Below are 27993 nucleotides of genomic sequence, written 5' to 3' on the forward strand. Positions count from 1 at the left end.
TTTTTGTTTTATTGAGTGGTGTGTTCTGGTGTTACCCTTCTATTAATCGTCCTGCAGCCCCCCGGCTGCTTGCTGGCCCATTAGCTAGAGTCCTATTAATTAACGTATGTATGTATGTAAATATGTGCGTATCTATGCGGGTGCTAATGCCTGTCAGTGTGGGTAGATAGAGGGGTTTGTCTGCTTGATTGTTATGTGTAGGTTGTTATATATTCAATACGTTCGATCTACGGAGAGATACTAACATCCATTATATTTTTGTTTTCTTGTTTTCATCATCTTGAGATTCGGGCTGCAGGATGCGTCGCCTGCCCCACAAATGAATTTTCCCCCCCAAAATGCCATTGCTACGGCCATTTTCCATTCCATTAGAGAGTTGTGGTTCGTAGCATGGCAACTTTTCCCTCCGGCTTGCTGCCTGATTTATCCTTATCGGTGGCCGCCGCTTCCTGTCCTGCTGCCGCCTGTGCTGTGTCCTTCTCCTTTTTTCCGGACGAACCTTGTCTGGCTGCAGTTAGTTTGCGCACAATTAGGCTTCCGGTGTGCTTGATGTTTCGCTTCAACCGGTTGCCTCCGCCGCCGCCATCGCCTTTTACCTTCTGTCCATCTTTGTGTGAAGACTTCTTGGATTCACCTGTTTTGCCATCAAGGACATCGACTTCTTCTTCAAGAATGGGGTTTATCGGACTGAAATCCCCAAAAAGTGGCACGTCAATCGAGTGACCTGGCTGTGCGTCAATCACAGCATGTAGATCCGGCACATCCTCTCCAGATTCCACATTCTCCTTCGAACTAAATGGCGAATACATTTGGAACGCTGATAGCAACGAGTTGGATTTCTTCTGATCCTCACTGCCTCCGGTGGACAGGCGGCTCTTCTTGCGCCGCTGTGATCCCTGCTGACTGGTCAAGGAGCGGCAGAGCAGCGAGAGCTCCGACAGTCTGGAGCTGCTGTCGTGGCTGACCGTCCGGCAGTTGGTGGTGGAGATGTTGTCGGATGGATCAGTGGCCCGCGAGGCGGAGCAAGTGGCGATGGCGGCGGCAGCGGCAGCATTCCCCTCGTTGTTCGTTTGGTTAAGTCACAGCCGGAGGTCAAAAGCAATGCGAGACGCAATGTTCTTGAAGCCGATGCTGGTGCCTGAAGAAATCCAATGAATTTGCATTAAAAACTATAATATTTCTTATTATTTTAATATTTCTGCGTACCAGAGATTCGCTTGAAGCGCACTCCATTGAGGGATAGGCGAGGCAGCTTGCACACCTCAATTTCCCACTGCACCAGGGAGTCTGTATTTGGATCTCCATGGACGCACCAAAGAACAAATCTATAAAGGTTTTAAATATTAAAAAATTGATATAATAAATATATAGGATATTAGGACTCACCGTTCACGCTGCTCGTAGTCACAGTTGTTCTGGTCGAGCACCTCGCGAATCTTCTGCATTATCTGATCGGGCATTAGGGGCGAAGTGGTTTTCATGGACCATGTGAAGCGCAAAACTCTTGGTTTCGCTGCCTCCTCCGTGGTTGTTGTACTGAAAGATGAATATATAACCAATATATAAAAAAATATCGCGCGAACCTTGAAGATTGAAAACACCTGGCAAATGCAGACTCGTTATTTGGAAACTTTCCCATTTTTGGAACTTTTTTGTTTTAGTTTGCAAAAATTGTAGTCGGTTAGGTTAGTATGTCAGTCATTTATTAATTTAAAACTCTTAAAACATCCAAAATGAATTGGTAGTCAATGAAAACAATCCATGGAAGGAGTGTAGCTATCAATGATTCGAAATGAAATAAAATTGAAATGCGCTTTAGTGGTATTTTCTTTTGCTCACAAATGTTTCACATCATTTATTATGGATTTTTATTAAATTATCAATTGTTTTAATTATGCGTTATTTCTTTGAAACTTAATATGTATAGATAACTACATATCGGGCCACTGAAGGCGCCCGATGATAACACGATCTATAGATAATCAGCTGTACAAATAAAATGGTCACATGCACTAGTGTTAATACATTGTTTTTCCTTGAATTTAAGTTTAATTTGTTTCTATTTATCGCAATGTTTTGTTTCTTATTTTGTTTTTTTGTTTTTTGTTTTAGTGACTACGTGGTATGCTTAAAATACTAAATATGCTGCACTTCTTGTGGCTCTCAGCATACAGCTCTTGAAGTTCAGCTTCGGGGCAACAGTGGGTGTGCTAATATGAGTTGCAAGATCGTTAATTGGCTGGCTGGCTTGCTGGTTTCTTGATTGATTTGTTGGTTTTGTTTGTTTTTGTTTTTTTGTTTCTTGATTGATTGCTTGATTGAACTCTGATTGTATGATCCTTGGATACAATTTGAAATCAAGCTCATGTCGGAAATACAGAATACAGATCCATACATACATACATATACATTAAAAAAATACAAAGATCGCTAAACAAGATTTAAGATCATCGTTACAAAATTAGCAACTTGTGTTTTGGTGTTCTATTGTGTGTTCACTACTAAAAAAAGGATAAATGGCGTATAGACAAATAAATACACCAGTTTGTATATATCATTTTAGTTGAGTTACGCTTAGATTAGTTTATTTTATCTTTTCGCAGTTTACTCTCTCACGCTCTCACGGTTCAGTAATTTATTTTTATTTAGATTTTATTAACTAAATGCGATACGCATTTAAGATACAGTTTATAGATAGTTTAGGTATAGTACTCATAGGTGTATTATTTAGTTATCAACTTTATCCAATAATCGTGATCAGCTTTCTCACTGATCATCATTTTCCATCTCTAATTATCTCTTGCATTTCCGTTTCCGGTATCGTTAATCGGTATCGATATCGGTCTCTTAGTTTCGTTTCGATTTTTATTTAATTTTATATTGCCGTTGTCAGGTCGCTTCTCGCATCGTTTTACAAACAATGAAAACAAGGGTTTCGTAATTTCTGTTTGTGGTTTGCTTTACTTTTAAATATATATGTATATGTATATGTATTTTTAATTTATATAAATTTATAAGTATAATTAGTTAATAATCGTAATAAAACATAGGCGCCTTTGTGAAATTTTCAATTAACGCAACGGAACTCAACGTTGTCGGTGTTCATTTGAAGGGGGTTCGGTATCGGTATCGGTATCGGTATCGAATTCGAATCGGACTCGATATCAGGGGTCGGCAACAGTTACGGTAACGATAAACATTAACAGTTCCGTTTATCGATCCCGATACGATCCGATGCGATCCGATATTGGATTCGATCATCGATCTGTGTCTGTCTGTTCATATCAGAACCTCTCCGTCACGCGCGTTTACTCTAGGGGAATCGGTTTTTGTTTTCAGTTTCAGTTTCAGTTTTAGAACTATTAACAAGAAGTAGTTAATGCTTGTTTTGTTAATTACTGGTTTGGCCTAAAATTAAAGAAAAAATTTTAAACAAATTATTCACGGCTGGAAAAAATATTAATAATGGGTAAAAAAACAAATACCAGAAATGAAACCAAAGAGGACAGATAAGAATAAAACGGAATAATGGTAAGAGTTTCATTATTTTTTCATCATCATCATCATCATGTTTCTTCATAGAAAAAGAAAAGTAAACGCAATTGTTCTTCAACTGATAAGTAGTACACTTTACATTTTATTATTGATTTTTATTTTTTATGCTTATTGCTTTGAGAGCATTACAATTAATTAAATATTGATAATGTTTTTTTAATATAAATGAAATAAATAGAGACAAGAACAAAAGAGCCTTCCTAGCGTGGTGGTGATATATATATATATTGATATAATGGAGGTACATAGTTGTACAAAGCAAACGTGGATATACAGGATTAAAGAAACTACATAAGTAATATTTATATACTGTATATATATATTGTATATATGCATTTATATAAAAAAATCAATCAATCAATCAATCAAGAATAAAAGAAACTAAGGAGTGACGGAGATTCTGAGATTTATTTGAGAGCGTAGAGAGGAAGCGACAGACGTTGGACGTTGGTAGCCAGATCAGATATGGATTCAGTTCCTTATATCAGCTATTTCACGTAGAGTCACGTAGATATATATTTTTATATGCATTTGTATATGTATGTATGTATTATCTTGTATTCATAGTCGGATTTTAGATGGAGCTCCATATTATATTCGTTTATAGTAGTTGCTGGGCCAATGGATGCTTTGATGACACTGACACTTTGACACTATCATAGGTATGAGTATCGTATGAATAACACCCATTCATTGTTCTAGGTCTGAGCCACATTCAGAGTATATTCAGCTGCTTAACTTTTTTTTTGTAGTTGGTTGGTTGGTTGTAGTTACACAATGTGTTCATATGTATGTAGTATGGTACGTATGCTAACTAAATATGGATAGGAATACAAATGTTTAGCAATGCATTGCGAGCATCTAGTTGGTAAGCTCATCGATCGAACCGGCATATGCACCATCGCCCAAATCGCACCTAATCCAAGCTAGAAATGGAGTCAGTGCATCGGATGATGTGGTGCATATGCTAGTTCGAGTTCGAGTCACTTTCGTTCTTAGGCAAAAGTCCTGGGTAGAAGTTACATGTATTGTGTTAGGTAGGTGTGTGTTTTTCGTGGTGTATATACATTAGAGAGTACACACTTTCCTTCCGAAAGTCGTTCAGTTCAAAAAAATGAGAGAAAAAAAATAGAGAAACCAAAACGGAAAAAAAAACATAAAATAAAATTCCATATACAAAAAATGTGCATATCATTAGTGGAAGAAGAAGGATCAGTAACACTTTCGATGAAGTCGATTCTTCGCATTAAAGTAAAATAGTTAACCAATTAAAATATAAAATCACGCCCATGACACATTAGTCTCTCGATCGTGCAGGCCAACGCATGGACAACTTGCTTGGTTAGTTAGTAATTAACATTAGTCTAAGAGCAGTCGAGAAACTAGCGCAGATGCATAGCAGTTATGTTGGTTATTGGGAGAGCTTATTCGGGTATTACTGTCTATATAGTTCACTTCACGGTAGCAGTTGTCTTACGAGTCTCTGCCTCTCAGTCTCTCAAGTAAATTAGATTTAAGATCTCGGCAGGTGCAGTTTCGTGATTCTAGTGAGAGGGTGATGGGTTAAAACACGACATCGACTTGAGAAATGAAAACAGAAATCGCACAGAAAACTATAGTGCACAGAAGCTCCCCTTTGAAGAGCCAACCAAAGTGCGATTAGAACTTTAAAATGTGATTTAAACTTGAGGTATAGGGTCGTTCCAATTTAATCCTAAGCTTGTCTGTTTCTGGTGTGTCTGTATCATCCGCGCCACATCCTGATCGCCTGTCCTTCCTCAGAACTAAGCTCAAAGAGGCACCTATCTGAAGCCAGATTTTGACTTTGAAACTCTGCATATCCAAGGGTATTATTTGATTTTTTAGTTAAGTGCATCGATGGGCAGATGGCATTGCAATGCGTTTTGTAGCGATAACTTTGAGCCGGTTTGAGTGAAAGTTGGTTTTATTTAAAAAGGTATTCTGCCGGCTTGGAAACCATAAACACATACCCATGGCACATGAACTGTATGTGTGGTAGATATGCAGTAGATATGATTTACAAAAAAAATAATATATATATATAATGAGACAAATATGAAACATAAAGTGAAAACGATAAACGAGGAAAAAAACAAACAAACGAGTTTTAAATTAAAAAAATGACAAAACAAGAGAAATTAACAAAAATTGTAATTAAATGATAAAATAAATGAAATTAAGAAACGAATCGAATTGCAGTTTGCATTTGCTTTTCTTGTAATATTCCATTAACTGAAGAAATGAAGTTGGCATCTTGTGGATACTTTTGGTAGCAACATGTTGTACTTACCGTTTGCTAAAACGTGAGGAGAGTTTGGAGAAGAAGCTCATGCGACCCGGATGGGAGGAGTCTCCGGAGGCACCGCTGGTGCCCGAATATTCCAGCGCTGTGTTGTTTCGTGCTCTGGTTTGACCTACGAATTGCAATGATTATATAATTAGAATCTAAATAGTATTTACCTTTGGAACAACAATTCTATCATTAGTTGCATTATTATTTTTGTTTTTTTTTTTAAACTAAGTACATACATACTAACAGGGGTTGATAGTAGGTATATACTTAGTAGAGGCACAAAGGGCAATGTGATTTGGAAGTATTCTATTATCTATTTAGTTCTATTATCTGGCTAGTTAGTCACACATTGCACTTTGGCCAGTGGGACATACGCAAAGTCTTTGGATTTCTTTAATCGCGATAGCTGAATTCAAGTCCGAGTGGACTATATATATATATCTCTATGAATAGTTTTCCATCCGTATTTCCAAACACACACATTGATATTTACAGGAGAGCAGTGGATGGATGGATGGGTGGGTGGGCAGGTGGTTAGGTGAGTGGTTTGGGGGATTCATTTCAAGGATGCAAACATACTAGTTGGGGGAAGTAGTATTATGTAACCATTTAGACAAACGTGCATGGACTGAGTGCAGCATTAGATCGTCGCGGGCGTCAAATCATAAGCGATGCGATATGTACGACATAACATAACATAACATTCAGCTAATAATATGGATATCGATGTCTATATAATCGCTTGAAAAATCAAAAACTTTATGAAAGGTGGTGCAGTGCAGGAATATTTCATAATCCTACTATCGAATGCAAGAAATCATAAACTTAACATCTATGAATGAGGTATAGCCTAGGCCCCAGGGCCAGGTATCATCAGTTAGTTGAGGGAGGATTTGGGATTAGGATTGGTGGATATAATTAAATTATTATTATTTAAACTAATAAAAATAAGTGAACAGAAAACTCACCAGAGTGAAAGGTTGAACGTGATGGAACATTCCTTGGAAAGTGTCTGCTTGATTTAACAGCCGATGCCATTCTAAGTCGATCGAACAGACTATATATGTACAAGTACAATATACACACATAGGTATGAATGCAAATCAAATCAGTATCGAGTTTCGAATCAGTCGGAGTAGTACATTCAAATCCAATGAATCGCATTATTTTTTCAGGAAACGAATATGTTTTTATATCAGTATCAGAGATTGATTTTTTTCCATTAAATTATTTTGTAAGATTTTTTTTTAAGTAAATAGTATTATTGTTTGTACAAGAACCGTTCGCGCGTTCGTCACATATGATATGATATCGATATAAAAATTAAAAGTTTAATGGAATGATTTATGAAATTCGGGTCATCATCATCATCATCAAATCGAATTAAATCGAATTGAATAGTTTTGTTTTTTTTTTGGGGATTTGTAATTGTTACCCATTGCGTAATTTTACCAATTAATTGTTTTTTTTTTTTGTAAGTAAATATATATATTGTTTGTTTGTTTTTTTGGGTTTCATGTAGAATGGCGGCAGGCGGGTGGGTTGATGGTCAGAGCAGCGCGAATCAAGCATTTTCGTTTGATTGATTGATTGATTGATGTGACAAATTGATGACGGTTTCAAACCAAAAGGGTTTCATGGTGTTTTTATATATTGTGTTTTTGTATCAATCACGTCGCAGACATAAACAAAATGAAAAGAAAAAAATAAAAATAGATCATGTAAGTTTTCTTAAATAGAGACAAGCACTTAAAAATACATATCTTATAAATAATATCGAATGTTTCGTTGGTTTTTATGGACATGAACATATGTATGCATATTGGAAAGCTCAGCAGATAGCAGTTAGGTTTAGAGTACAGATGGGAGATTAGATCCTCCGGTCTACATGAAAGCATTATGGGATGGTTCATGCGTTCGATTGGCTATCAGATCCCCGAATGGGTCAAGTACTTTATTAGAAGCTGAGCAGTTATCCTAATCAAAGCTGGAAGTTACTGGTTGAAATCGTACATTGGAGAGCACAGAGTACGGAGATTATGTTCAAGAGGTACAAGAGTTACAAACAGCAGCACAATAACAAACTATATAATTGATTTTAAAAAAATTTAGTTTAGCATTTAACAATAAACGAAAATCAAACACACACAATAATGAAGATAATTCAATTATACTGGCGATGGATAAATAGAATCAATAGACTTTTACTGACGGAGACAGAGACATGCATGAGGAAACACACGAGTATAGTAATGAGAGTTAATATTACTTAAGAAATCTTGTTTGGATCATCCCAATGCGAATACCAAATAAAAAACTATTCACTTTCGTTAGGGCTTATATCCTCGGGGCCTATCTATCTATATCGAGCAATAGTATCACGTATGTCGTCTTGGCATCGCCGCCAATTGAATTTCGTTTTAAAAATGAGAATCACAGAAATGCGAAATTAGGCGAACAAAATTAGGAAAATAAAACCAAACCGTATGCTAAGTTGTATATAGTTTTAAGCAATACTTTTATGGAAAGTACTATATATGGAAAGGGCCGTGGCCGTGTTCGCGTTGGCTACTTTATACCCAAAAATTGCTCAAAAATACACAAAATATTCTAGCAATTGTATGTTTTTTGGACGCGCCCACGACCCTTGGTTGAATGAGGCACAAAATATATATTTCTCTTAATGTAAGATTACATTTTTTTTCACTCACCAATATTTGTTCGATTTCGGACAGAATCCAAATGGAATTCATTGTTCAAATCGGATTGGAATTGTTGCATTATTATTATTATTATTATAGTAATAGTAGAGTAGTACAATAATTGATCGAGCGTCGATAGGAGGACGAAGGAGGTTGTTGCAGATTCAGATTCAGATTTCAGATTCAGATATCAGATTTCAGATTCGTAGGTGGTGTTATTTGTAGTTGCGGATATATAGAACGCCACAAGGAATGGATGTACATATGTGGTAGTGTAGTTGTTATCAAAATTAGACAATTGGTTTGTAAACAGACAATGTTCAAAATTGTAAAAAACATGAAAAGATAAGAAATTTACATTATTCAATTGATCAAATCGGTTAGCTCGGTAGTAAGTAGTACACTGGATAAGTAGGTTGGATAAATACGAAACGAATATAGAACGAAACTAGGAAAGGCCAACACTATATATACTAATAGAGAAGTAAACACAGTAACCGAAATAAATTATATATCTAAATGATAAGTACTTAAAGGTAATCGATTACGTCTTCAGGCTCAAGGGGCTCTCCATTCAGAGTCAGAATCATCCTAACCACATCCTAAGTCTCTCTAGGACTATAAATCATAAAAATATTAACCTAATAACTAAACTCATTAAAATAAATCAGAGATCTATTATTTTCTCCAGAGACCTTTAGGTTTTCTAACAAATCAGAGGATCTGGAGTTACTGGAATGTATGATCGTGCTAGCCATCTAAGTGGTTGAGTTCTTTGTGACTGATATTGGAGTCTATGATTCATGAAGGTGATAATACTTTGCAGTATGATTGTCCAAAAAATGCACAATAATTCTCTCGAAAAAAATCAAACAAAATGCCAGCCAATTGATTAAAAAAAATTAAAATAAAATGAATTTCTTAATAAAATTCGTTAATAAAAACAAAGATAATTTTGTTTAGTTTGGTTTCTTTTTTTTGTTAATTACTCATGTGTATACCTCGTTCCAAGCGGATCATTCGAGACCGTGACGCATCCGTCCGCAGAGGGGCGAGGACTCGAAACAGAAGCGCTTTTGGTATGACCTTTTCCAGCGGGAGCTGCCGATCCGCTGCTGGTAATGTGCAAGTTTTTGGGTTTAGGCCGAAAAGTGGTAGAATCGTAATCATAAGTATGGCATTGTTTGTATGGAGTTTTGGGTTTTGCAAAAGTGTAACCAAAATGTTTTTAAATAAAACAAATAATTGTCATTTTGGATTGTGCCAGAGGCACGGCAACTAAGGACAACTAAACTGTGCGTGACTATATACAATAATACTATATGTTTTATTCGCGAAGGATCGCCTCTAGAGGACCACGGTCCCCCTGTCTAGATGGAAGTGTGTAGATGATTTCTAAACTTTATGTCCGATTCTCGATCCGAACTAAGTAAAGTAAAGTAAGCCTGCCGAAAAAATGGGGGAATGTGATGCAAATAATAACCGGGGGGACGGGCGGGGAACTTTGAACAGCAGTAGAAACTATCGCAAATTGTAGGAATAACACGCTGGCTACTACAACCGGATCGACTCTCACGTACTTTGTCTCTGCGGGAATAACGTTGGTCTTCTCCGTCGACGAAGTCTTTTCATAGAGCGTGGTGGAGCGGCGTGGAATGATGCCACTGGTGCCGCTCACCGAGCGGTTGCCGTTCGTCGGATCGTACTTCGTTGCCGTTCGCGGCTTGGCGGGACTGTTCAGTGCTGGAAGAAGTGGTTGGAGGGGATTATATAGATGCCTGATTAGAGACTGATTAGCACCTTACTTGTGTCTGCCGTGGTGAGCATCTTTTGGGTGGCCGAAGCAGGTCTTTGATTCTGGGCGGCCAATCGCGCCGTGTTCTCCTTGATCGTGGCCGAGTCGATGGTGTTCTGACGCTTGAAATTGCTGCCACTAGAAAGAGTAACTTGTAAGTAGTTGCTTTAGATAGACTGACTATATAATACATACACTGATGCTCGATCCGCGGCTGATCCTGCAGCATTGTAGTTATTGCTTGGGTTGACGGCACCCACGGCTCCCGCCGCAGCAGCGGCAGTTGCAGCTGCATTTGTGGGTCCAACGCCTAAAATAAATAATATTATTAACTTTTTTAATCTACAAAATGCACTAAGCAAACACAAGCTACTGGAAAAAGCTCTTTCGATGACACATTCTATCAGACAGTCGGACCGAAAGAGCTTTTGCCTTTAAAGAAAAATAAAGTGTTAGTAAGTCGTTAGCCCCTTAGTGGGACTTACGCAAGGTTTCCGCACCGGACGAGGCTCGGCGACTGGGCTTCGTGCTAGACGCCGATATGCTCCTATGGACGCCACGGTGCGTGGGACTCTGGACTCCCGCGCTGCCAGCATTGGCGCCCGCATCGTTGCCCGAGATGTTGCGCAGTGAGAGCGATGAGCCAGATCGGGATCCGTCACTTTCAGGCTACAGGAAGACGAATCTTTAGCTCTTTAGAGCTCATTGGAATATAATGACCTTTACTTACGTCGGTGCTCTTGCGTCCCAGCAACAAATACGTGGCAAAAACATCATCGTAGCGCACCTGGGACAGCGAAGCCTCGATCTCCTGCCGATTGTAGCCCATCGCGACTAGAGCTTCTGCAGGTCGTACAAACAAATCAGATAAGAGGGTGTAGGGTGTTTGTGGTACATTCATCAACTGACAATTTAGTACATTTAGATAGGGCATGCAAATTCATTACAATAACAGATCACCGATACTCTCCAACTCGAGTTGGGAGTGGCCGGAATTGTGTGTTCACTTGGCCAACTACATAGGATTATTATATTCTTATTTCTAGACCATGCAGCAAACGAAACGAAATCATATCATCACCGAGGCAGGACCCAAACCGGATGCAATCTTCAGCTTCGAATTGAAAGAGAACATTTCGTAGAAGAAGGCTACTTTATTTTCCCTTATCATTGTGCATACACAAAACAGCTAGTAACAGTGAAAATCAGTGAAAAACCAATGAAAATACAATGAAAATAAAAATGAAATTTTAGTTGCTCCAAAGGAATGGCTGGCTGTTCTCAAAATATATTCAAATACACTCCAGACTATCCGTTCTCGAGAGCTGGCTTGCTATCTGATGTCTCTTCCTGGACGATCTGGAGCTGGAGCGGATTGGGCGGACAGAAAGTGAGAAAAAGAACAGAGAATTGGAGGGTTAATGCGGAATGATCTCGGGATGCTACGATAGCAACGTTTCACTACACGAGATTGGGTGGCATACATTTTCAAGTGGCCTTGGGCCATGGCCATGGACAGGACCCTTCCTTTCGTCGATTAGAAAATTCACCATCAACATCAAGTTGTAGGCACTACGGCGTATCGAGAGCGAATTCTTGACACCGGTTTGTGACCCCGCAGCTATGTGAGAATTTACAAACAAAAATCATGATGGTATATATATTTCAAGATACAACCAAAGATCATAGAAAAAAAACACAACATTTTTTACAAAGAAAGTGTCTACTAAAAGTTAGTAACAGAGATTATACAATAGTTAGGCATTATTATAATAAATAATAAATCGGCAGGCAATAAACTCCAGTCCACACACAATTCGTTAATAATATTAGTAATGAATTTTGTATACAGTACCCGTCTTACCTATCCGCTTGGGATCGGCTAAATCGGCCTTGGGCTCTATATAGGGCTTCAGTTCGTCCTCCTCAAACCCCATGTTCATCCACTTGTCGCCCATGATGGTTTCCAGACTAGCACGCTTAGCGGGGTTCAGTACTAGGAATTTGCGGAGCAAGTTTTCGCAGTCAGTTGACATATAGAAGGGGATTCTACAACAAAATTAAATAAATTAATGTTTTAAAACTAAAAAATTAATAATCCTCATACCTATATTTGCCTCTGAGCACCCGTTCGCGCAACTCCCTCAAGGTGGAGCCGTCAAAGGGCAGGGAACCGCTCACTAACGTATACAGGATAACGCCCAGCGACCACACATCCACCTCGGGACCATCGTACTTCTTGCCCTGGAACAGCTCGGGAGCGGCGTACGGTGGACTGCCGCAGAACGTGTCCAGCTTGGAGCCGGGTGTGAACTCGTTGGAAAAGCCAAAGTCAGCGATCTTAATGTTTAGTTCGCTGTCCAGCAAAAGGTTTTCAGCTTTTAAGTCCCTGTTTTGGAGGAAAATCAAAGGTTATCAATGGAACTTGGAGTGGGAACCTGATGATCCTGGGATTCATTATACCTGTGAATTATTCTCTTTTGGTGACAGTATTGCACAGCTGAGACGATTTGTCGAAACTTGACGCGCGCCTCCTTCTCCTTCATGCGTCCATGCAGGACCAGATAGTCGAACACCTCACCCCCGGACGCGTACTCCATGATGAGATACAGCGTCTTCTCCGTTTCGATTACTTGGAACAGCTTAACTATGTTGGGGTGATCCAGCATCTTCATTATCCTAACCTGTAAATGGACATATGGTTTAGAATCTTCCATAGTCTCAAAGTGCTTGACTTACCTCTCGGAAGAGTTTCTGTAGTGACCCAGGATTGAGTTGGGTCTTGTCAATTATCTTGATGGCCACCTCCTTGCCAGTGGGCAGGTGCTTGGCCAGCTTCACCTTGGCAAAGTTGCCCTTTCCAATCGTCTTGATGAGTTTGTATTTGCCGATGTGCTCCTCCGTGGCCCGCCATCGCATGGGGGCGCTACTCCGCATCTGCATGTTGGGGGAACCCTGCGAAAGGAAGACTGGAGTTAGTAGAGTTCTACATCAGGGTGGTCTGGGTGGTAGGGTCAAAGGTTTATCCCCGCAAGAACTACGCAGTTAAAGAGCACGGAAGGATTGGGGACAAGTGATATCTATTCCCGGAATAGGCTTGGCCCTCGATAAAGACACGATAACTGGTTTATGGTTGGAATGATAGTGATATTCAAGACTTCTTAAGACAACCAGGGGTTACCTGTGCAACATTGTTGCTGTACACAGTGCTCCGGTTGGACACCACGCTGGGGGCGTGCGAGGAGCGATGATGGCCCGCTGCCGGAGCTGCAGACCCGTGGCCAGATCCCGATCCTGATCCGTGACCCGAAGTGGACCGCGGATCTACACTGGCTCGTGTCGAGCTGGCGGCCGGGGTCACTGCCTCCGATTTGTGGGAATTGAAGGGCGGAATGGGTGCCACGATGGGTCGCTCCGAACGCCTCTTGGAGCTGGCAGAAGTACTGCTCGCACCAGAAGCCCCCGATCCTCCTGAGGAGGCGTGGCGGTGGGACTTCTGGGCCAGCAGAGCTTCAAACTGGCGAAGATTCTCCTCGCGCCGCTTGGCCGCCGATATGGTGGTGGCCGTCAACTTGGACGGAGCCACTCCGTCCACGACACTGTTGCTGCTGCCGCCGCGACTTCCCGCGGACGTGGAGTTGGACGTCGACGAGGAGCTCCTGGCGGCGGGCGTGGGCGCAGGGCCAGCTGGTCGCCACACCGCTGGCTTCTCGTCGGCCATGTGTTGCTTCTGTTTCAGGGTGGCCCGCATGGCCAGCACCGTGTCATTGTTCTTCGTGTCGGAGGCGGTCCGGGCCAGCTTCGCCTTCACAGCACTCGACCCGCTGGAGGCTCCAGCCGAGTTCTTCGAGTAGGCTCCGATCGAGTTTCGTCCGTCGCTGCCCCGCTGGAACTCCGAGAGCATCAGCTCATTGCTGTCGTCCAGCTCCCCGCCTCGCCGGCCGCCCAAGTACTGGAAGTCGTTCTCCGAGGACATGTCACTGATTCCGGGCCGCAGGAGGTTCTCTGTTTCGCCGTACCGCTTGCTCTGCATCCGCTTGATGTCGGCCTTCATCATCACCTGCAGCGTGGACTGGGACTGCTGTTGCTGCTGCTGCTGCTTGAAGCTCTCCTCCACGTTGTGGATGTGCTTCTCGATGGAGCCGAGGGCAAAGGAGACGCCCGCATCGTCTTCCGTGGAGAGGAGACTGCGTGGCGGCGGCTTCTGGCGTTCTTTGGGCTGTGGATGGGGCTGCAGAGCGGGCAGGGCAGAGACCGCCACACGGGGCAGGGGCGCTACCACCTCGCGTCGTCGCAGCTCCACCACTTCGTCGGCGAGATCCTTGCTGGCAAGAAGTGTTCGGTCGATTTCCGTTTCCGGCAAGATGTTGTTGTTGTTGTAGGCGCTAGAGGGGGAGGATTCGGAGGACGATGAGGTGGTGGTGGGCGCCACACTGAGCTTGGGCGGTGCTGGGGCTGCCCCCTTGCGGGCGGCATAGAGGCGCACGCTCTTCCTGGTGGCATCGCCGCGATTCAAGTCCGGTGTCGTGGTGCTGCTGGTGGCCTCCATTGCTCCTCCGTTTTCAGTTTCTCTGCTTCCACTTTATTTTATTTTTTATTTTTTGTCGTGGCACTAACTCTGGTGTCTCTGTGTGCGTGAGTGTACTTGTTGCTTGGAGAGATCAGCTTTTTCTTTTTTTTATATTTTTTTTAATGTTTGCTTTGCGTGTTTATTGTTCTTACACTGAGAGTTAAGTTTGAAGGGAAAAATTAGTTTCTGCGCGCGCGTGTGAGTGTGTGGGTGAGAGTTGGAGCTTGAAGCTCCGCTTCCAAACTGCCTTTTTTTCCGAACCGAAAAACGGAAGTACGATACACCTGCCAAGGTGCATGTGTGTTTACATTTGGCTTTCTAAATTCTCGATGGAGCTCGGCCCTCTGTTTGTTTTTTTGTCGCCCAGCCAACACAACGCAACGCACAACAAGTCGCAGTTGTTGCGCATTAAAACCTCGAAAATGAATTAAATACACACAGTCAGCAGCAGGCAAGGCAGAAACTTCCATTTATATATATATATATAGAGAGAGGGGGGGAGGCGAGAGTGTATGCGTTATATTTACGACACAGGCGGACAAGAGCTAATCTGTCTCCCCGGTGACACTGAAATAAACACACTGCTTACACTCCTAGGGCTACGATGCGGCGGAGCGAGAGGGAGAGCTATATACCACACACACTCCCCAAACCGAGAGAGCCCCCCACTGGCGAGAGTGAGCAGGCAGGCAGGCAGGCAGAACGACCACCTCCACACACACACACACCTGTATCAGTCAGGTGAGCGAGTGTGTGAGTATGCGTCTACTCGACTCTCTCTCTCTCTCTCTGGTTCTCATCGGCTGGTGTGTTGCACAAGCTCAGCTGAGATGCTAGCTCTCTCCGCCGTGTGTCATGCTCCCCCGCTCCATCAAGCTCATTACGTTTTATGATTCATTTTGCTATTTTCCTTTGTTGCTGCTGTTGCTTCTGATTCTGTTATTGTTGTTGTTGTTGTTGCTTTAATTACTGTCTAAATAGTTACAATAGCGGTGGAGATCTACAAGTATCTGAAATTCGTTCGCTGGTTCAGTGAGCAAAGCGAAAAGCTCCACTGCACACACACACATGCACTCTCACTAATACAGGCACGAACACGCAGACACTGGCAAGTCGAAAGCAAATGAACTACTTTTAGACAATTGAGCCGACTTTTTCGTTGCTGCTGAATACAGTTAGGTTATATATATATCGTATATAGTAATTCCCATTCATCTGTGTGTGTGGGTTTCTTTCACATTTCGCGCAAATCCCGATTATTAAAGGTAGGGTAACCGCACGCTTATCTTATCGCAGGCACGCGGCTTTCGCAACTTTTCGCACTCGTTTTACGTGGGCCGGGGTCTGGGACGGGACGGTAGAGGACGGCCTCTGTAACTCTGACGTAAACGTAAACGTAAACTACAAATACAACTACAACTACACTAGCCAGAAAGACAGTTAGACACAGCTAGAAACAGCAGCTAGAGCTCAGCAGCCAACAGCCATTAGCCAACAGCCACTTGGCCACACCGCAGCAGCAAACTCAGCAACTCAGCAACTGGAACTGGAGTGCCGTGCCGGAGAAGCACGGAATCGGAATCACAATCGGTGACGACGGCGGCTGCGACGGTGGCGCTGACTGCGACTGAGCCAACGGCCTTAATACACCAACACACCACACACACACACACACACATACTATTAGACTCGCCCCGATCGGTGGGCAGCTCTCTATCATGGTATTGGTGGTGTTGATGTGGGGCCACCGGAGTACCTCTATGTATGTGTGTGTGTGTGTTCTTCACAAAGAGCAGCCCCGCTTGGAGCGCTGATTTATGAACGTGTAGGTGTGCCTGGTGGTTGGGTGTGTGTGTGTTGGTGTGTTGGTGAGACCCACTGATATCACCTGAGCGTAACGCTGAGAAGAAACTGTTAACTGTTTGCTGGCAGAGATTAGGGGAGTGCGCATGTGCGCAATACACCACCAGTTCCCACCAGGGTTACGCAAAGCGATTCTCTCTCCGATCTGGAGGCTTATTAGGTCCAAGTCCAAGTTACGTATTCCCCGGCTTTCTTATTAAAAGGAGGACTCTGAAGCCTCCTTATCTCTGGACCCTTTTTCTTGGTGATCTCAGGATCTTTTATGATCTTTTAGGATCGTAGTTCTCTAAGTAATGTTACTTCTTCTCCTGAAAGTTGGGTCATAGAGTGGAGAACGATGAGGAATTCTCTCCCGGATCTAAGGGCCGGCTTATAAGGTCTCAGTTACGTATCCCCCGCTTTCTTATTAAAGATAGGAACTGTTACAGGTTGTGTTTCTGAACAGATCCCAAGATCTGAATCCTTTTCTGAGTAATCCCACTTGCAATATCTTTTCGGATCATAATTCTATAATGGTCTTAGTTATTCCTGGCAGTTATGGCACTGGAAGTAGACCAATTTTGACCCAGGGGGAGGGGGATTAAAAGGGGATTCTTACCAAGGCTTAGATATTCTTAGAGAGACTAGATCTAGAGTCTTATAATATGTTAATTTCCTCATAACCCCATAGATAAGACCCGATTACAGGAAGATATTATAATATTTTGAATAACAAAATAGTCTACGACCTACATAAACCCTTTTACTTAGTAACCCTCTTATGAGATCTTTCTATATCATGATCCCCAATTTGTATTCTTTTCCAGGGAGTCTCATCCATATAAAATCCAAGATATATGACGTAACCTTCACTTCCTTATAAACCTTAGATAGGCCTTGATTACTGGATTATTATTAACTATTATTATTACTATTATAATACTTTGAATATCTAAACAGTTAATCATCTGAAACCTTTCTCTATATAATACATATATAATATAGTAATCCTCTTATAAAATGTACTTATATCATAGACCTCGCGATTAGTTTAATTTCTATTCCTGGCAGTTGTGTCATATAAGCTCCAATATATTCATATAGATGTATGAATACCCTTACATCCCTTCACATCTATAGTTACAATAGATAAGACCTGATTATAAAAAAATATTATAATATTTTAAATAACAAAATAGTTAATCATCTGAACCCTTTCTTCGAATAATCCTCTTATAAGATCCCTTCATATCATAGCCCCCGCAATGAGTATTATTTCTATTCCAGGCAGAGGTGTAATATAAACCCCAAGATATATAATATAACCCTAACTTCTATATATAATCCAATGTATTCATATGTATCCCTTACATCCCTTCACTTCCATAGCTACAATAGAGCCCTGATAAGCCTTGATTACAAAAATATATTTTAATATTATAAATATAATCTGAACCCTTTCTCTTAATAATCCTGTTATATGATAGCCCCCCATTAGTATTATTTCTATTCCTGGCAGTTGTGTCATATAAGCTCTAATATATTCATATATATGAATACCCTTAGGTCCCTTTACTTTCATAGTTATTTACACTAGATAAGCACTTATTATAAAAATATATTATAATATTTTAAATATAATCTGAACCCCTTCTCTTAATAATCCTATTATATGATAGCCCCCCATTAGTATTATTTCTATTCCTGGCAGTTGTGTCACCGAAAGGAGAACACAAGTCCGTCTAGTTAGTATCTTTTGAGGTAATCTCGTTTATTTGCGAATAATACTGAAACCCGTGTCGAGAAAGTGTGAAACGATATAATGGAATTCGCAAATAAAGCCAAAGATCTGTATCTGTATCTGTAGCGATTGTGATGCAACAGGACCTGAGAGCTAGCTAATTATGCAATTTAATACAAATCTAATGTATAAAGCCCCTCGTGCGCCGGGTTTATTGTATAATTCCTCTCACTTCCAGGCCTGGTGCGAAGGCCTGGACTTCAATTAACTACTCCGAGGTATTCTCGCAGCCCATCCGCTGGAACGGGTTCGGATTAATTGAGCTAATTGGATAACTCGCAGCTTAATCAACATTAAGCCCCGACTAGTCAGTTAGAGAGTCTAATGAGGTCAACTACTAAGCTATGAACTTGTCCCTGCTAGGCAGTACTGGGCCCTATATCCTCTGATCTGAAAAATCTGAAATAAAATAGAATCCTTAATCAAAACAATATAAAATTTCAATCGATAATCGTTCGAAACAGAAACAGAAACCCAAACCCGAAACCATGACATTTACAAACAACAACAACTAGTGACTAACTAGGCTAGTGATTACGATTAAAATAATGAGATTGTGGCGATAATGAGGGGGGAAAGGGGGCTGGTCAGAGGCCGAAATCGCAAAAAATACAACAACCCCCCCGAAAGTGGCAAGGTCATCTCCCACTGGGCTACTATCTCCCCACCCCTACCGATCGATACATACCCTCGAGGCTTTGGCTTTCTCACTGGACGAGGCAGACTCCTTGGTGGCCTTGGGCCGCTCCGCCTTGCTGGTGGCCACAATGGGCAGTCCACCGTTCTCGATCATCGTCACCACGATCTTGTTGTTGTTGCGACCACCGCTGCCGGCAGCCGCACCACTAGAGGAGTTCCCTGCCGCCGATGTGGCGGCACTGGCCGCCGCCAGGCTCTTCTGGTGCATGGCATTGGACAGACGCTGCTTCCGCTCGGCCCGGGCCTCCTCCTTCTCCTTCTGGAGCTTGGCGATGGTGGCGGGTGTGTGGCTCTTCGAGCGCTTGATGAACCTCATCAGATGGCTCTTGACATTGGTGGCGGCACTGCCGGCGACGTCGCCGATCTCCTCCGCCTTGGAGGAGCGCCGTGATATCTGCGCCTTGGTGGGCACCTCCAGGCGGCGAAAGGCCCCGTCCGCCATCCGCACGAAACACCCCTCCGACATTTTGTGAAACGAATCCGAGGGCAGCTTGTGAAAGTCTCCGTTGGGACTGCGGTAGTAGCAGTGATCCGTACGATGATACCCATCCCCCACGATGTAGAACTCGTTCCGCGACTCCTTGGGAGCGGTGGCGGCATCGGAGGAATCTGCGGCCAGATCATCAGTCTTGGCACTGCGATCCACCGGCAACTGGAAGGCCATTAGCTGGGTGGTGCTGCTGCTGCTGCCCCCCGCCGCCTCCTCGGCGGTGACGGGCAGGCCACTGCCCCCCGCCACCTGTCCCCCAGCATTGGCCGGCTTCAGTTCACTGATCGTCACTGGCCGGCGCTCGGGATTCTTGCGCATTATGCTGCCGTTGCGCAGAAGGGAGTCTCGCAACAGGGAGAGCTCGTCCTTGCGCAACGGCTGCACCAGTGTTGGGTAATGCTTCGAAGAGGTGGACTTGCGCGTCGATGTGCGCCGGTTGCCAAACTGGGGGGCTGCTAGTTGTGGCTCCTCCTTGTTGTTGTTGTTGTGGCTGCCACTGCTTGAGTGCATCTGCCGGTGACTCGAGGTCTGGCCCATGATGTTCGAGTATTTTTGCGAGTGGGTGGTGGGTGGTATCTCTCTCTCTCTCTCTTTCTGTCGGTGGTGGTGGTGTGTATTCACGGGGCACTGATGATTATTATTGGAACGGTTTCGGTGGCGGTTGTGGTGGCGATGGCGAAACTGTGACACATATTCCTTCGTTCCTTGCTCGGCCACATCGGCCTGAACACCGGGAGAGCACTTTCGTATAGAGATACTATATCTCTATACTATATAATATTTAAAGTCTGTTCAGTCGGAGGCACAATCACAATTTAGGGGCACTACTAAAGTCCATCTTGTTGAATTCTATTAGAGCACAATGGAGGGAGGGAGGGAGGAGAACATTGAAGACGCGACGCAGTCCAAGTCTCAAGCTATCTTTTTTTATCCACAAAGTAATAATGGCAATTTTTTATAATTAGCCATTAAAACTAGAAATATTTTAATTATTCTTCACATTTATTTAATTATTATTTTTTTAATTGCACTTTTTTTATTAAAAAGAAACCTGTTTTTATTTTCTCAGTGCATTCCACTAATTTGAATTATAATCTTTGCATTGCTTCCCCCCCTATTTTTTTATTTGCAAACTTGTTGCTTACATGACGCACTGGGGGTGGGGTACTGTGCTCGGTGGGTGGGTGGCTCTCTAACCAAAAAAAAAAAGCAGACACTTGTCGCTCTCTTATCAGTTATCGCACTTTACACTTGTGTGTGGCTGTGTGTGTGCGTGTCTCCAAAGACAAGGAGACAAGACACCTCGCGATAAGTTCCACACGGTCCACGTTCCAGCTTGGCTTCTGATGGAGACTTTGTGTACATGTGTGTGTTTGTCGGTGTGTGGATCGCAAGCCTTGGCACGCCCGATGGGTACGAAGGCGAAAACGCAGATACAGATAGATGACCAACAACAACAACAACAATAACAATAACAGTACAGAGAGACAACGATGAAGCCCCACACGTTGCTGTGAGGGGGGTGGGGGTAGGAGGTGGGAATAAGCAAAAGCTGTTTCTTTTGCGCTCCTTCTCACTCTGACTGGATGTTGTTGTTGCTGTTCTTCTTCTAGTTACCTCGTTTACGTTCTTTAAGCGTTACTTACACACACACACACCAGCTAGCTGCCAGTGTGTGGGTGGGAATTTGTTCATTTTTTTTTTTTTCCATTTCATTCCGCTTTCATTCTTTCGCTTGCACTACTACTTTTCTTTTCTTTTCTCTTTCTTTCTTTTTTTTCGTACTTTTATAATTAAATTAACTTATCACCCGCAATTGGCTCAGTTCTCAATGTATCTGCGAGATGCGAGTGGTATATCTCAAATCTCAAACTGGAACTGCAACACACACACATACACACACTTGAACACGGAACAACAAACACACACACACACACTCAGCTGGGCTTTATCCATAAATTAAAAAAAAGCAACACTATTTAAATGAATTTATTTTTAATCGAGAAACGACGGCACACACGTGCGTGTGTATTTTGCGTTTAGAAATTCCCGTGACCCCTGGCCGCCACACACACACACACACACACACATACCCCACCCACCGCCCTCCGAGCCACCACCACTCACTTGGAGCTCAATTGGGGCTTATTCTAAGCTGCGTACTCATGCCCTTGATTTCATTCTAAGCTCGCACTGATCAGATTAGCTTGGACGGCACATTTCTATAGATGCTCTTTATCTCGCGGATGTTGTAACTATTTTTGATTTGATTTGGGATTAGGATCACTACTGCGCTACTGCGCTACAGCTCGCTTCGTAATCTTTCTCGTGTTTTGCTTTGTTTTTAAATATATTTATTATTTTGACGTAATGCCCGTTTATTCGCACACCCGCCGCAGTCGCAGTCGTAGTCGGTTACCCTTGTGCTTGTGCGATAATAGGTGGTCACAATGGCAGAAGCGATTTATAAAAAAAAAAAGTTTAAAAATGGGCGAAAGCAGGAAAAAAAACAAAACCCGGAGTCAACTCATCGCTGGGCGATAACGATACAGAGCTATAGAGCTACAGACACGATATCGGTGGAGAGCGACGGATAATGACAACAACGCGCTGCGAACGCGACGGTGACCACACGAATGAAGTGGAACTTAATACTAAAACAAGCTTTCGACGGCCCGCCGCCTGGCTTCCAGTGTGGATGTTTTCTGTGTGTGGAAAGCAATTCTGTGGATGTGGCGAGCAAGCAAGCGTGCGAACAAGCCAGCAAGCTTGGCATTTTCTGCGACTACGATATATCGCCAAAGTTCTGGCTGGGAAGGTCGTTGTTGTTTCTCCACCGACACACCCTATAAACCGAATGCAGTCTGCAGCAGCACTAGCAGGTAAATGCAGGTGAATCATAACAACCTGCACGAATCTGAGCCATGGAGACTTCCAAAGAGACAAAGAGCTTTGGCAAAAGGGATCTCCCCCCGAAGAGCAGAGAGTTAGAGCTGAGCTTAAGGTCCACAAGAGATTCAAAGATTAAAAGAATGGCAAAAAAGAAATATGCAAAGCTTGGCAAAAATTAAGAAATCTACAAAAAAAAACTTGAAGAATTATTAATTCTTATAAATTATAATTACCCACGATCCCCCAATACAAAATCCACAAAGACAGCTTATGGAGCTTATATTACCCATACAGACACACAATTATGGATAAAAGCCCACACATACACACACTCTCTTGCAGAAATATTTAAAATCAAAACAGTTACATGTTTGTTTTGAGAGAAATCCCACGGATTTGGCTTGGAAATCGAAACAAAGAGAGAGGGAGAGTGGCAGAGAGAGAGTGCCATACAGTGGGGCTGCTATCGATAATGGTTTCTAAATACTATAATATATATTATTTGTGAATGGACCAGAGGAGACCAGAGAGACGGTTCTATTGACTCACTGGATTTTTGGAACATGTTGTGATTACTAATTAGCAAGTACTTTAACTTCTCAATGGCTTTCCATTAGCGGGAAGGAGTGTGGCTAATAGACTCCTAAAATATGACCCCATTTTGGTAGTTCCCACCCCCCAAAACAATTTTTAATTGCTTATACATCGAATTCGTCACCTCCCCTCCCAACGAGAAGCTGTAAAAGTAGTTATAGCAGGACATGGGACAATAGGGTGAACCTTTATAACATTTGGGATTAAAGTATCTTACGGATAATCACTCGAACTAAGCTTAAACCTTGTCATCTCGTGTATTTCGAAGAACTACATTACTCATACGATGGATCACCTGTGTCACCAAGTCGGATGAGCAATAAATCGACAAAAAGTGACTATAATTTGCCTCTAAAATCACAATCAAGTACAAAATATGATTCACCAAAATCATTACAGAGGCTCACCCTATAGACACTATACAGAGGCAGTAATGACCCAAGCCATGGAGCTATATAGAGATATAGATGACGACCGAATGTGGACACGGTTCCCCCCAGGGGAAGCGGAGACAAGGACGGGTTACAGAACATTCTTATCAACCGGAAACCGGAGGGGAGTGAGACTCACCTTGGCGGACGAGGTTCGCTGCTTGATGGCGGAGGGATGAGCCGAGTGGGTGCTAAGCACGTTCTTGTTAACGGAGGGCGCCACACCGCTGCCGGGGGCGTGATGGTGGTGATGGTTGATCGCCGATCCGGTCACCGCCGAGGAGTTGTTGCTGGAGAGCCGGGCACCGTCCGTGGTCATGTTGTTGGCCACATGGTGGTGGTGCTGGTGGCTGTGCTGGTGCGAGTGGTTGGTATTGGTGTTGGCCGATGCCACAGAAACGGGCGCCGGTGTCACCGATACCGATCCGGCTCCACCACCCTGACCAGCGACCGAGCCCGCTCCCGTGCCCGTGGACGCCCCCGAATTGGCCGTTGGCGTGGCTGCAGTACTGTTGTTGGTGGCCGAATTCGAGGACGTGACGGTTGGATTGGCGACTGACGTTGTCGTTGGTGGCAGTGACACAATGTTGGCATTGGCGGAATCATGCTGCTGCTGCTGCTGGAGCTGCTGCTGCTGCTGATCCTTGACTGAATGCGAGGATGTGCTGATCGAGTTGGTGGCGTAGGTGGCTGTTGTGCTGGAGACGGCGGTGCCCAGAGGCGCTACCGCAGTGGTGGCGCTCGACGCTGGCGCCGCCGGCGAGGCAACCCCCGACGAAGTGCCATTCGAGACGCTCTCCGCCGTCAGGGCTTCAGGAACTGGCTGCAGTGTGGTTCTCATTGCTGTCGACATATTTCTAAAAATCCAAATCCAGATATCTAGTGCTCTCCAGAGATTCTGTGCGACTGCTCAGTGCTCAGTACTGTTTGGTGGTTCACAACGATGGTGAGATTCGAGTATTTTCCAAGTTTGGAGTCTTTCGGGTTTCGCCACTTAAGATTAGTCAAATGCCCCAAGGGTGTCTACCATCTGTGTGGAACTCCTTCACATCTGAAAATAGATAAAGAAATTAGTACAGAGCACAGGTTTTTGAATCAAAATCTTAATTATAGATCCCCCCCTCCCCCAATAATTGCCAATCAAAAGTCATTACAAATAACAGCTGGGTTGGGGAATAGACTAACTCTTAAGTTGGTAGACAGATGTCTTTAATATGTATATATATATATATATATCTCTTATAATAAGTACTTAGTTCCTAACAATAGTCTGTTATTAAGATTAGAGTCTATATCTCTTATAGAAACAAATTCCTTTTGATTTTGTTCGGTATATAGTCCTCCGAGAGGAAGCCTATGACACTCTCGATTTCGGCCTTCAGCTGAACCTCCTGCAGCATGCGCAGTTCCTGGCGCACTCCCGCCTCCAAGCTGGTGCGAGCGAGGAGGTCATTGATTTTTTTGTTGTCGCCGGTGCCTAGGGCAACGGCACCTCTACCCAATGCCGGAATCTCCGAGGGGTGCAGGCCCATCCAACGCAGTGCTGGGGTGGTATAGCCCTGGCTGGAAAAGCTCATCGCCTGCGATCCGTGGCGGTAGACCAGCATTATCTCGATGCCAAAGGGATCCGCATCGACCAGAATGTAGGCCGGCAGGTGGTTCTCCTCCGTCAGACGATGCAGAATTCTCCGGGTGCAGCAGTCCGGGTATCCCTTGCCAGTTATCAGAATAAAGCGGCCACCGAAGGTGGAGAATATGTTCCTGGACAGGAGGCTCTGGAACACCGACTCCTTCTCCACAACGAGAACCAGGTCCGCCTGCGTCACCATGCGCTCCACGTTCTCGGGATTGGTGGGCAGGGCCACAGCTCCGCCGTACACGTTGCAGTCCAAGACACCGCCGTCGGTCATCTGGAACTGGATGTCGCCTAAAAGAGTAACCAGCTGTCAGTGGCCGAGTGGGTTCATCGCTCTGGCGGTCCAACTCACCTGCCACGAGGCCCTTGGAGGCGGCCAGAACGCCTAGGTGCATGGGCGAGGTGCTCAGCATCCGGCAGACGTCCAGCCGGGCTCTGGCCATCCGGTTCTGCGACCGCACCAGCTCCGGATCGCCGTAGTACAGGCCCCGGACGGTGTAGCTGCCGCCGTGCACCTGCAGGTTGTGGGTCCGGGCTAGGAGGTACACCACCAGGCAGAAGGTGTGTCTGCTACGGCGATTGTTGTACGACACTCGTCGGTAGTCCGTGATGGTGGGGGTTGAGCGGGGTATCCTCAAGGAGGCATCGCCGTTCACGAGCCCCCCCAGAAGCTCCAGTACAATCCTTTCGATTCGATTCGCGCACTCACTCATTGTCGGCTTATCAGGATTCTCATTAATGGAACTAATCACTTTTGGAATCACGGTTCACTTTCCCAAAATCATAAAAACAAAGATTATTCATACGTCACTCGGTCGTGCTCCCAACTATAGATGCTATATATAATATATATCTCTATATATGAGAGAGATTATGTCAAAGGGAGGGGAGGTTGAATAGTTGTTGCGAAGCCTTTAGTGCTTTATTGATCTGAATTAATTGAGGAGAGTGCCACGCCCCCACGCCACATCCGAAAGGGGCATGATTTTTGGAAAACTTTTGAGCTGGTGGGCTGCCCACCCACCCACCGACCTACGCACTGTAATATTCATAAATACGTAAGCAACTTACATACTTCTTGTTCTTGTTCTTCTTCTTCGTAAAAATAATATAATGATTATCACGTAAATCGTTGCGTGGAAACATTTCCGAGAGGGGGGGGGGGGGGTTTATAAATAATTTCGGAAAGGAGCTTGCTGGCTAAAAATACAAACTACGCGCAACACAAAGATTCCCTTTCCGCGAAAACAACTGTTTTTTCAAAAATTGACACACACACACACACACACACTGAAGCACTCGCGAAGAGATATTTTAAATAAAATATTGAAAAAATAAAGAGAGCGGGAGAACGGGAGCGGGCGGGAGACAATTGTTCCATAAATTTATGTGAATTTCTTTATTCGGTCTTTCTTTTTTTTTTTTCTTTGCTTTTCTTTTCTTTTTTTCTTCTTGTATGTGCAGAAAATTGTACTCGTTATTACAGAGCACGCACACAGAGTTGGCTTTTATTTTATTTTGTCTTGGGCTTTTTGGGGGAGAGCGGGGGCGCTTTGTCTTTGCTCTCTCTTTCCATCTCTCGAAAGAGAGGCGGCGCAGGCTGGCAGCAGCAGTGGGAGCAGAGACAACGCCAACGAATGGGCCAACGAAGGAAAACTAACGAACGAAATGAAACGAAACGAAACGGAATGGCAGCCCCTTAAAGTATTGATTTGCTGACTCTTCTTATACTTACCAATAAAAATTATATTTCCGATCGGGCCAAAAAGGCGTACACATATGTATGTATGTGGGCAAGGCTGCTTTCCCACACTCCTCCCTCCTTTCGCTCCGCTATCCTCCGCTCCCAATAAGAGTTAAGAAACAACAGCCTAGGCTAGATGGGGGCTGGGGCCATCGATGTAACGCATTATTATTTAATTCGCTGCCTGCCGCTTTTTCCGATTTTCTTCAGAGTTAGAGGAAAGGCTTTTACCGACTTTTACCGAACGAACACACACACAACGAAGCGCAAATGCAATACATATCTTTCTCACTCGCTCACTCGCCAGCTCGCTAACTAGCTCGCTCTCGCTTCCTCTGGTTTTCAATAAGATTTTTCTTTTTTTTTTTTTCTTTTCTTTAACGCTGCTTAAATTCTTATCGCGATGCTCCAATACGGCCAGCGATTTTCTTTTACCAGATACTGCGATTACGAGTCCCGACCCTCACACTGCACACAATGGCCCCAACAGTCTTGTTGGCAACAAATTTTGCGCTGCTGCTGCTGCTGTTGCTGCTGCTGCTCTCTGTGAAAAGCTATGTATCCGCGATGGGGTAACTTGATATTGATATTTGGCTGGGCGGCCACTTAACGCCGTTGAAATACCGCTGGCGGGGCACCAATTGTCGATGACCGAAAAACCGAATCCCCAAAACACTTGGCAAACAGTTATTACTATTTTCCTATTTCCACTTCCACTTTGGCAGCAACATATGTATGTACGTCTCGGTCCAAAAAAATTACGGCAAGTGTTGCCAGTTTTTCCATCTTTTTGCCCAAACAAATATGGTAGTATCGTATTCGCCAAAATAAAAGTGTTTTTACCTTTGGTCACACTGAGACCGATTAATATATATATCGATGTTATCGGTGGGGTTTCCCTTATATTCAGGACGGAAATCCATTGCAA

At 43.6% G+C, this 27993-nt stretch overlaps 2 protein-coding genes across 25 annotated transcripts; both read right to left on the bottom strand.

Moving 5' to 3' along the window:
- par-1 lies at positions 1 to 27839 on the bottom strand. Of its 24 annotated transcripts, XM_043210354.2 has the most exons (17): positions 16366 to 16529; positions 13548 to 15089; positions 13106 to 13321; positions 12830 to 13050; positions 12474 to 12755; positions 12222 to 12415; positions 11097 to 11209; positions 10852 to 11035; positions 10562 to 10676; positions 10377 to 10504; positions 10152 to 10314; positions 9573 to 9686; positions 6838 to 6926; positions 5867 to 5990; positions 1387 to 1536; positions 1207 to 1325; positions 1 to 1138 (listed from the first exon to the last, which is right to left on the bottom strand). In XM_043210354.2, exons 2-17 carry the CDS (start codon positions 14913 to 14915, stop codon positions 1080 to 1082), a joined length of 3639 nt encoding a protein of 1212 aa, XP_043066289.1. In that variant the 5' UTR covers positions 14916 to 15089; positions 16366 to 16529; the 3' UTR covers positions 1 to 1079. The 24 variants fall into 24 exon arrangements, 22 of the variants coding, with proteins under 22 accessions (XP_043066289.1, XP_043066293.1, XP_043066291.1 ...); XM_043210358.2 differs by lacking the exons at positions 9573 to 9686; positions 13548 to 15089; positions 16366 to 16529 and adding exons at positions 23825 to 24736; positions 27057 to 27839 and having other exon boundaries at positions 6838 to 6908; positions 10867 to 11035; positions 12231 to 12415; XM_043210356.2 differs by lacking the exons at positions 9573 to 9686; positions 13548 to 15089; positions 16366 to 16529 and adding exons at positions 23825 to 24736; positions 27057 to 27839 and having other exon boundaries at positions 10867 to 11035; positions 12231 to 12415.
- On the bottom strand, positions 24950 to 26346 carry mei-W68 (meiotic W68). The gene is made up of 2 exons (XM_017238067.3): positions 25674 to 26346; positions 24950 to 25612 (listed from the first exon to the last, which is right to left on the bottom strand). The coding sequence occupies exons 1-2, from the start codon at positions 26032 to 26034 to the stop codon at positions 24984 to 24986; spliced, it is 990 nt and encodes a 329-aa protein (XP_017093556.2). The 5' UTR covers positions 26035 to 26346; the 3' UTR covers positions 24950 to 24983.
- Positions 27840 to 27993: the final 154 nt, after the last annotated feature.

The sequence above is a fragment of the Drosophila bipectinata genome, chromosome 2R (assembly GCF_030179905.1).
Source record: "Drosophila bipectinata strain 14024-0381.07 chromosome 2R, DbipHiC1v2, whole genome shotgun sequence".
Classification (NCBI taxonomy): Eukaryota; Metazoa; Arthropoda; class Insecta; order Diptera; family Drosophilidae; genus Drosophila; species Drosophila bipectinata.

What these genes read in the sequence shown, in the direction of transcription:
- mei-W68 (XM_017238067.3), bottom strand. Translation starts at nt 26,034, where the DNA reads ATGAGTGAGTGCGCGAATCGAATCGAAAGGATTGTACTGGAGCTTCTG. An exon ending in CTCCAAGGGCCTCGTGGCAG is followed by an intron (nt 25,613 to 25,673) that starts GTGAGTTGGACC and finishes TTACTCTTTTAG; the next exon opens with GCGACATCCAGTTCCAGATG.
- par-1 (XM_043210354.2), bottom strand. Translation starts at nt 14,915, where the DNA reads ATGGAGGCCACCAGCAGCACCACGACACCGGACTTGAATCGCGGCGAT. An exon ending in GTGCTCAGAGGCAAATATAG is followed by an intron (nt 12,416 to 12,473) that starts GTATGAGGATTA and finishes ATTTTGTTGTAG; the next exon opens with AATCCCCTTCTATATGTCAA. An exon ending in GACTACGAGCAGCGTGAACG is followed by an intron (nt 1,326 to 1,386) that starts GTGAGTCCTAAT and finishes AAACCTTTATAG; the next exon opens with ATTTGTTCTTTGGTGCGTCC.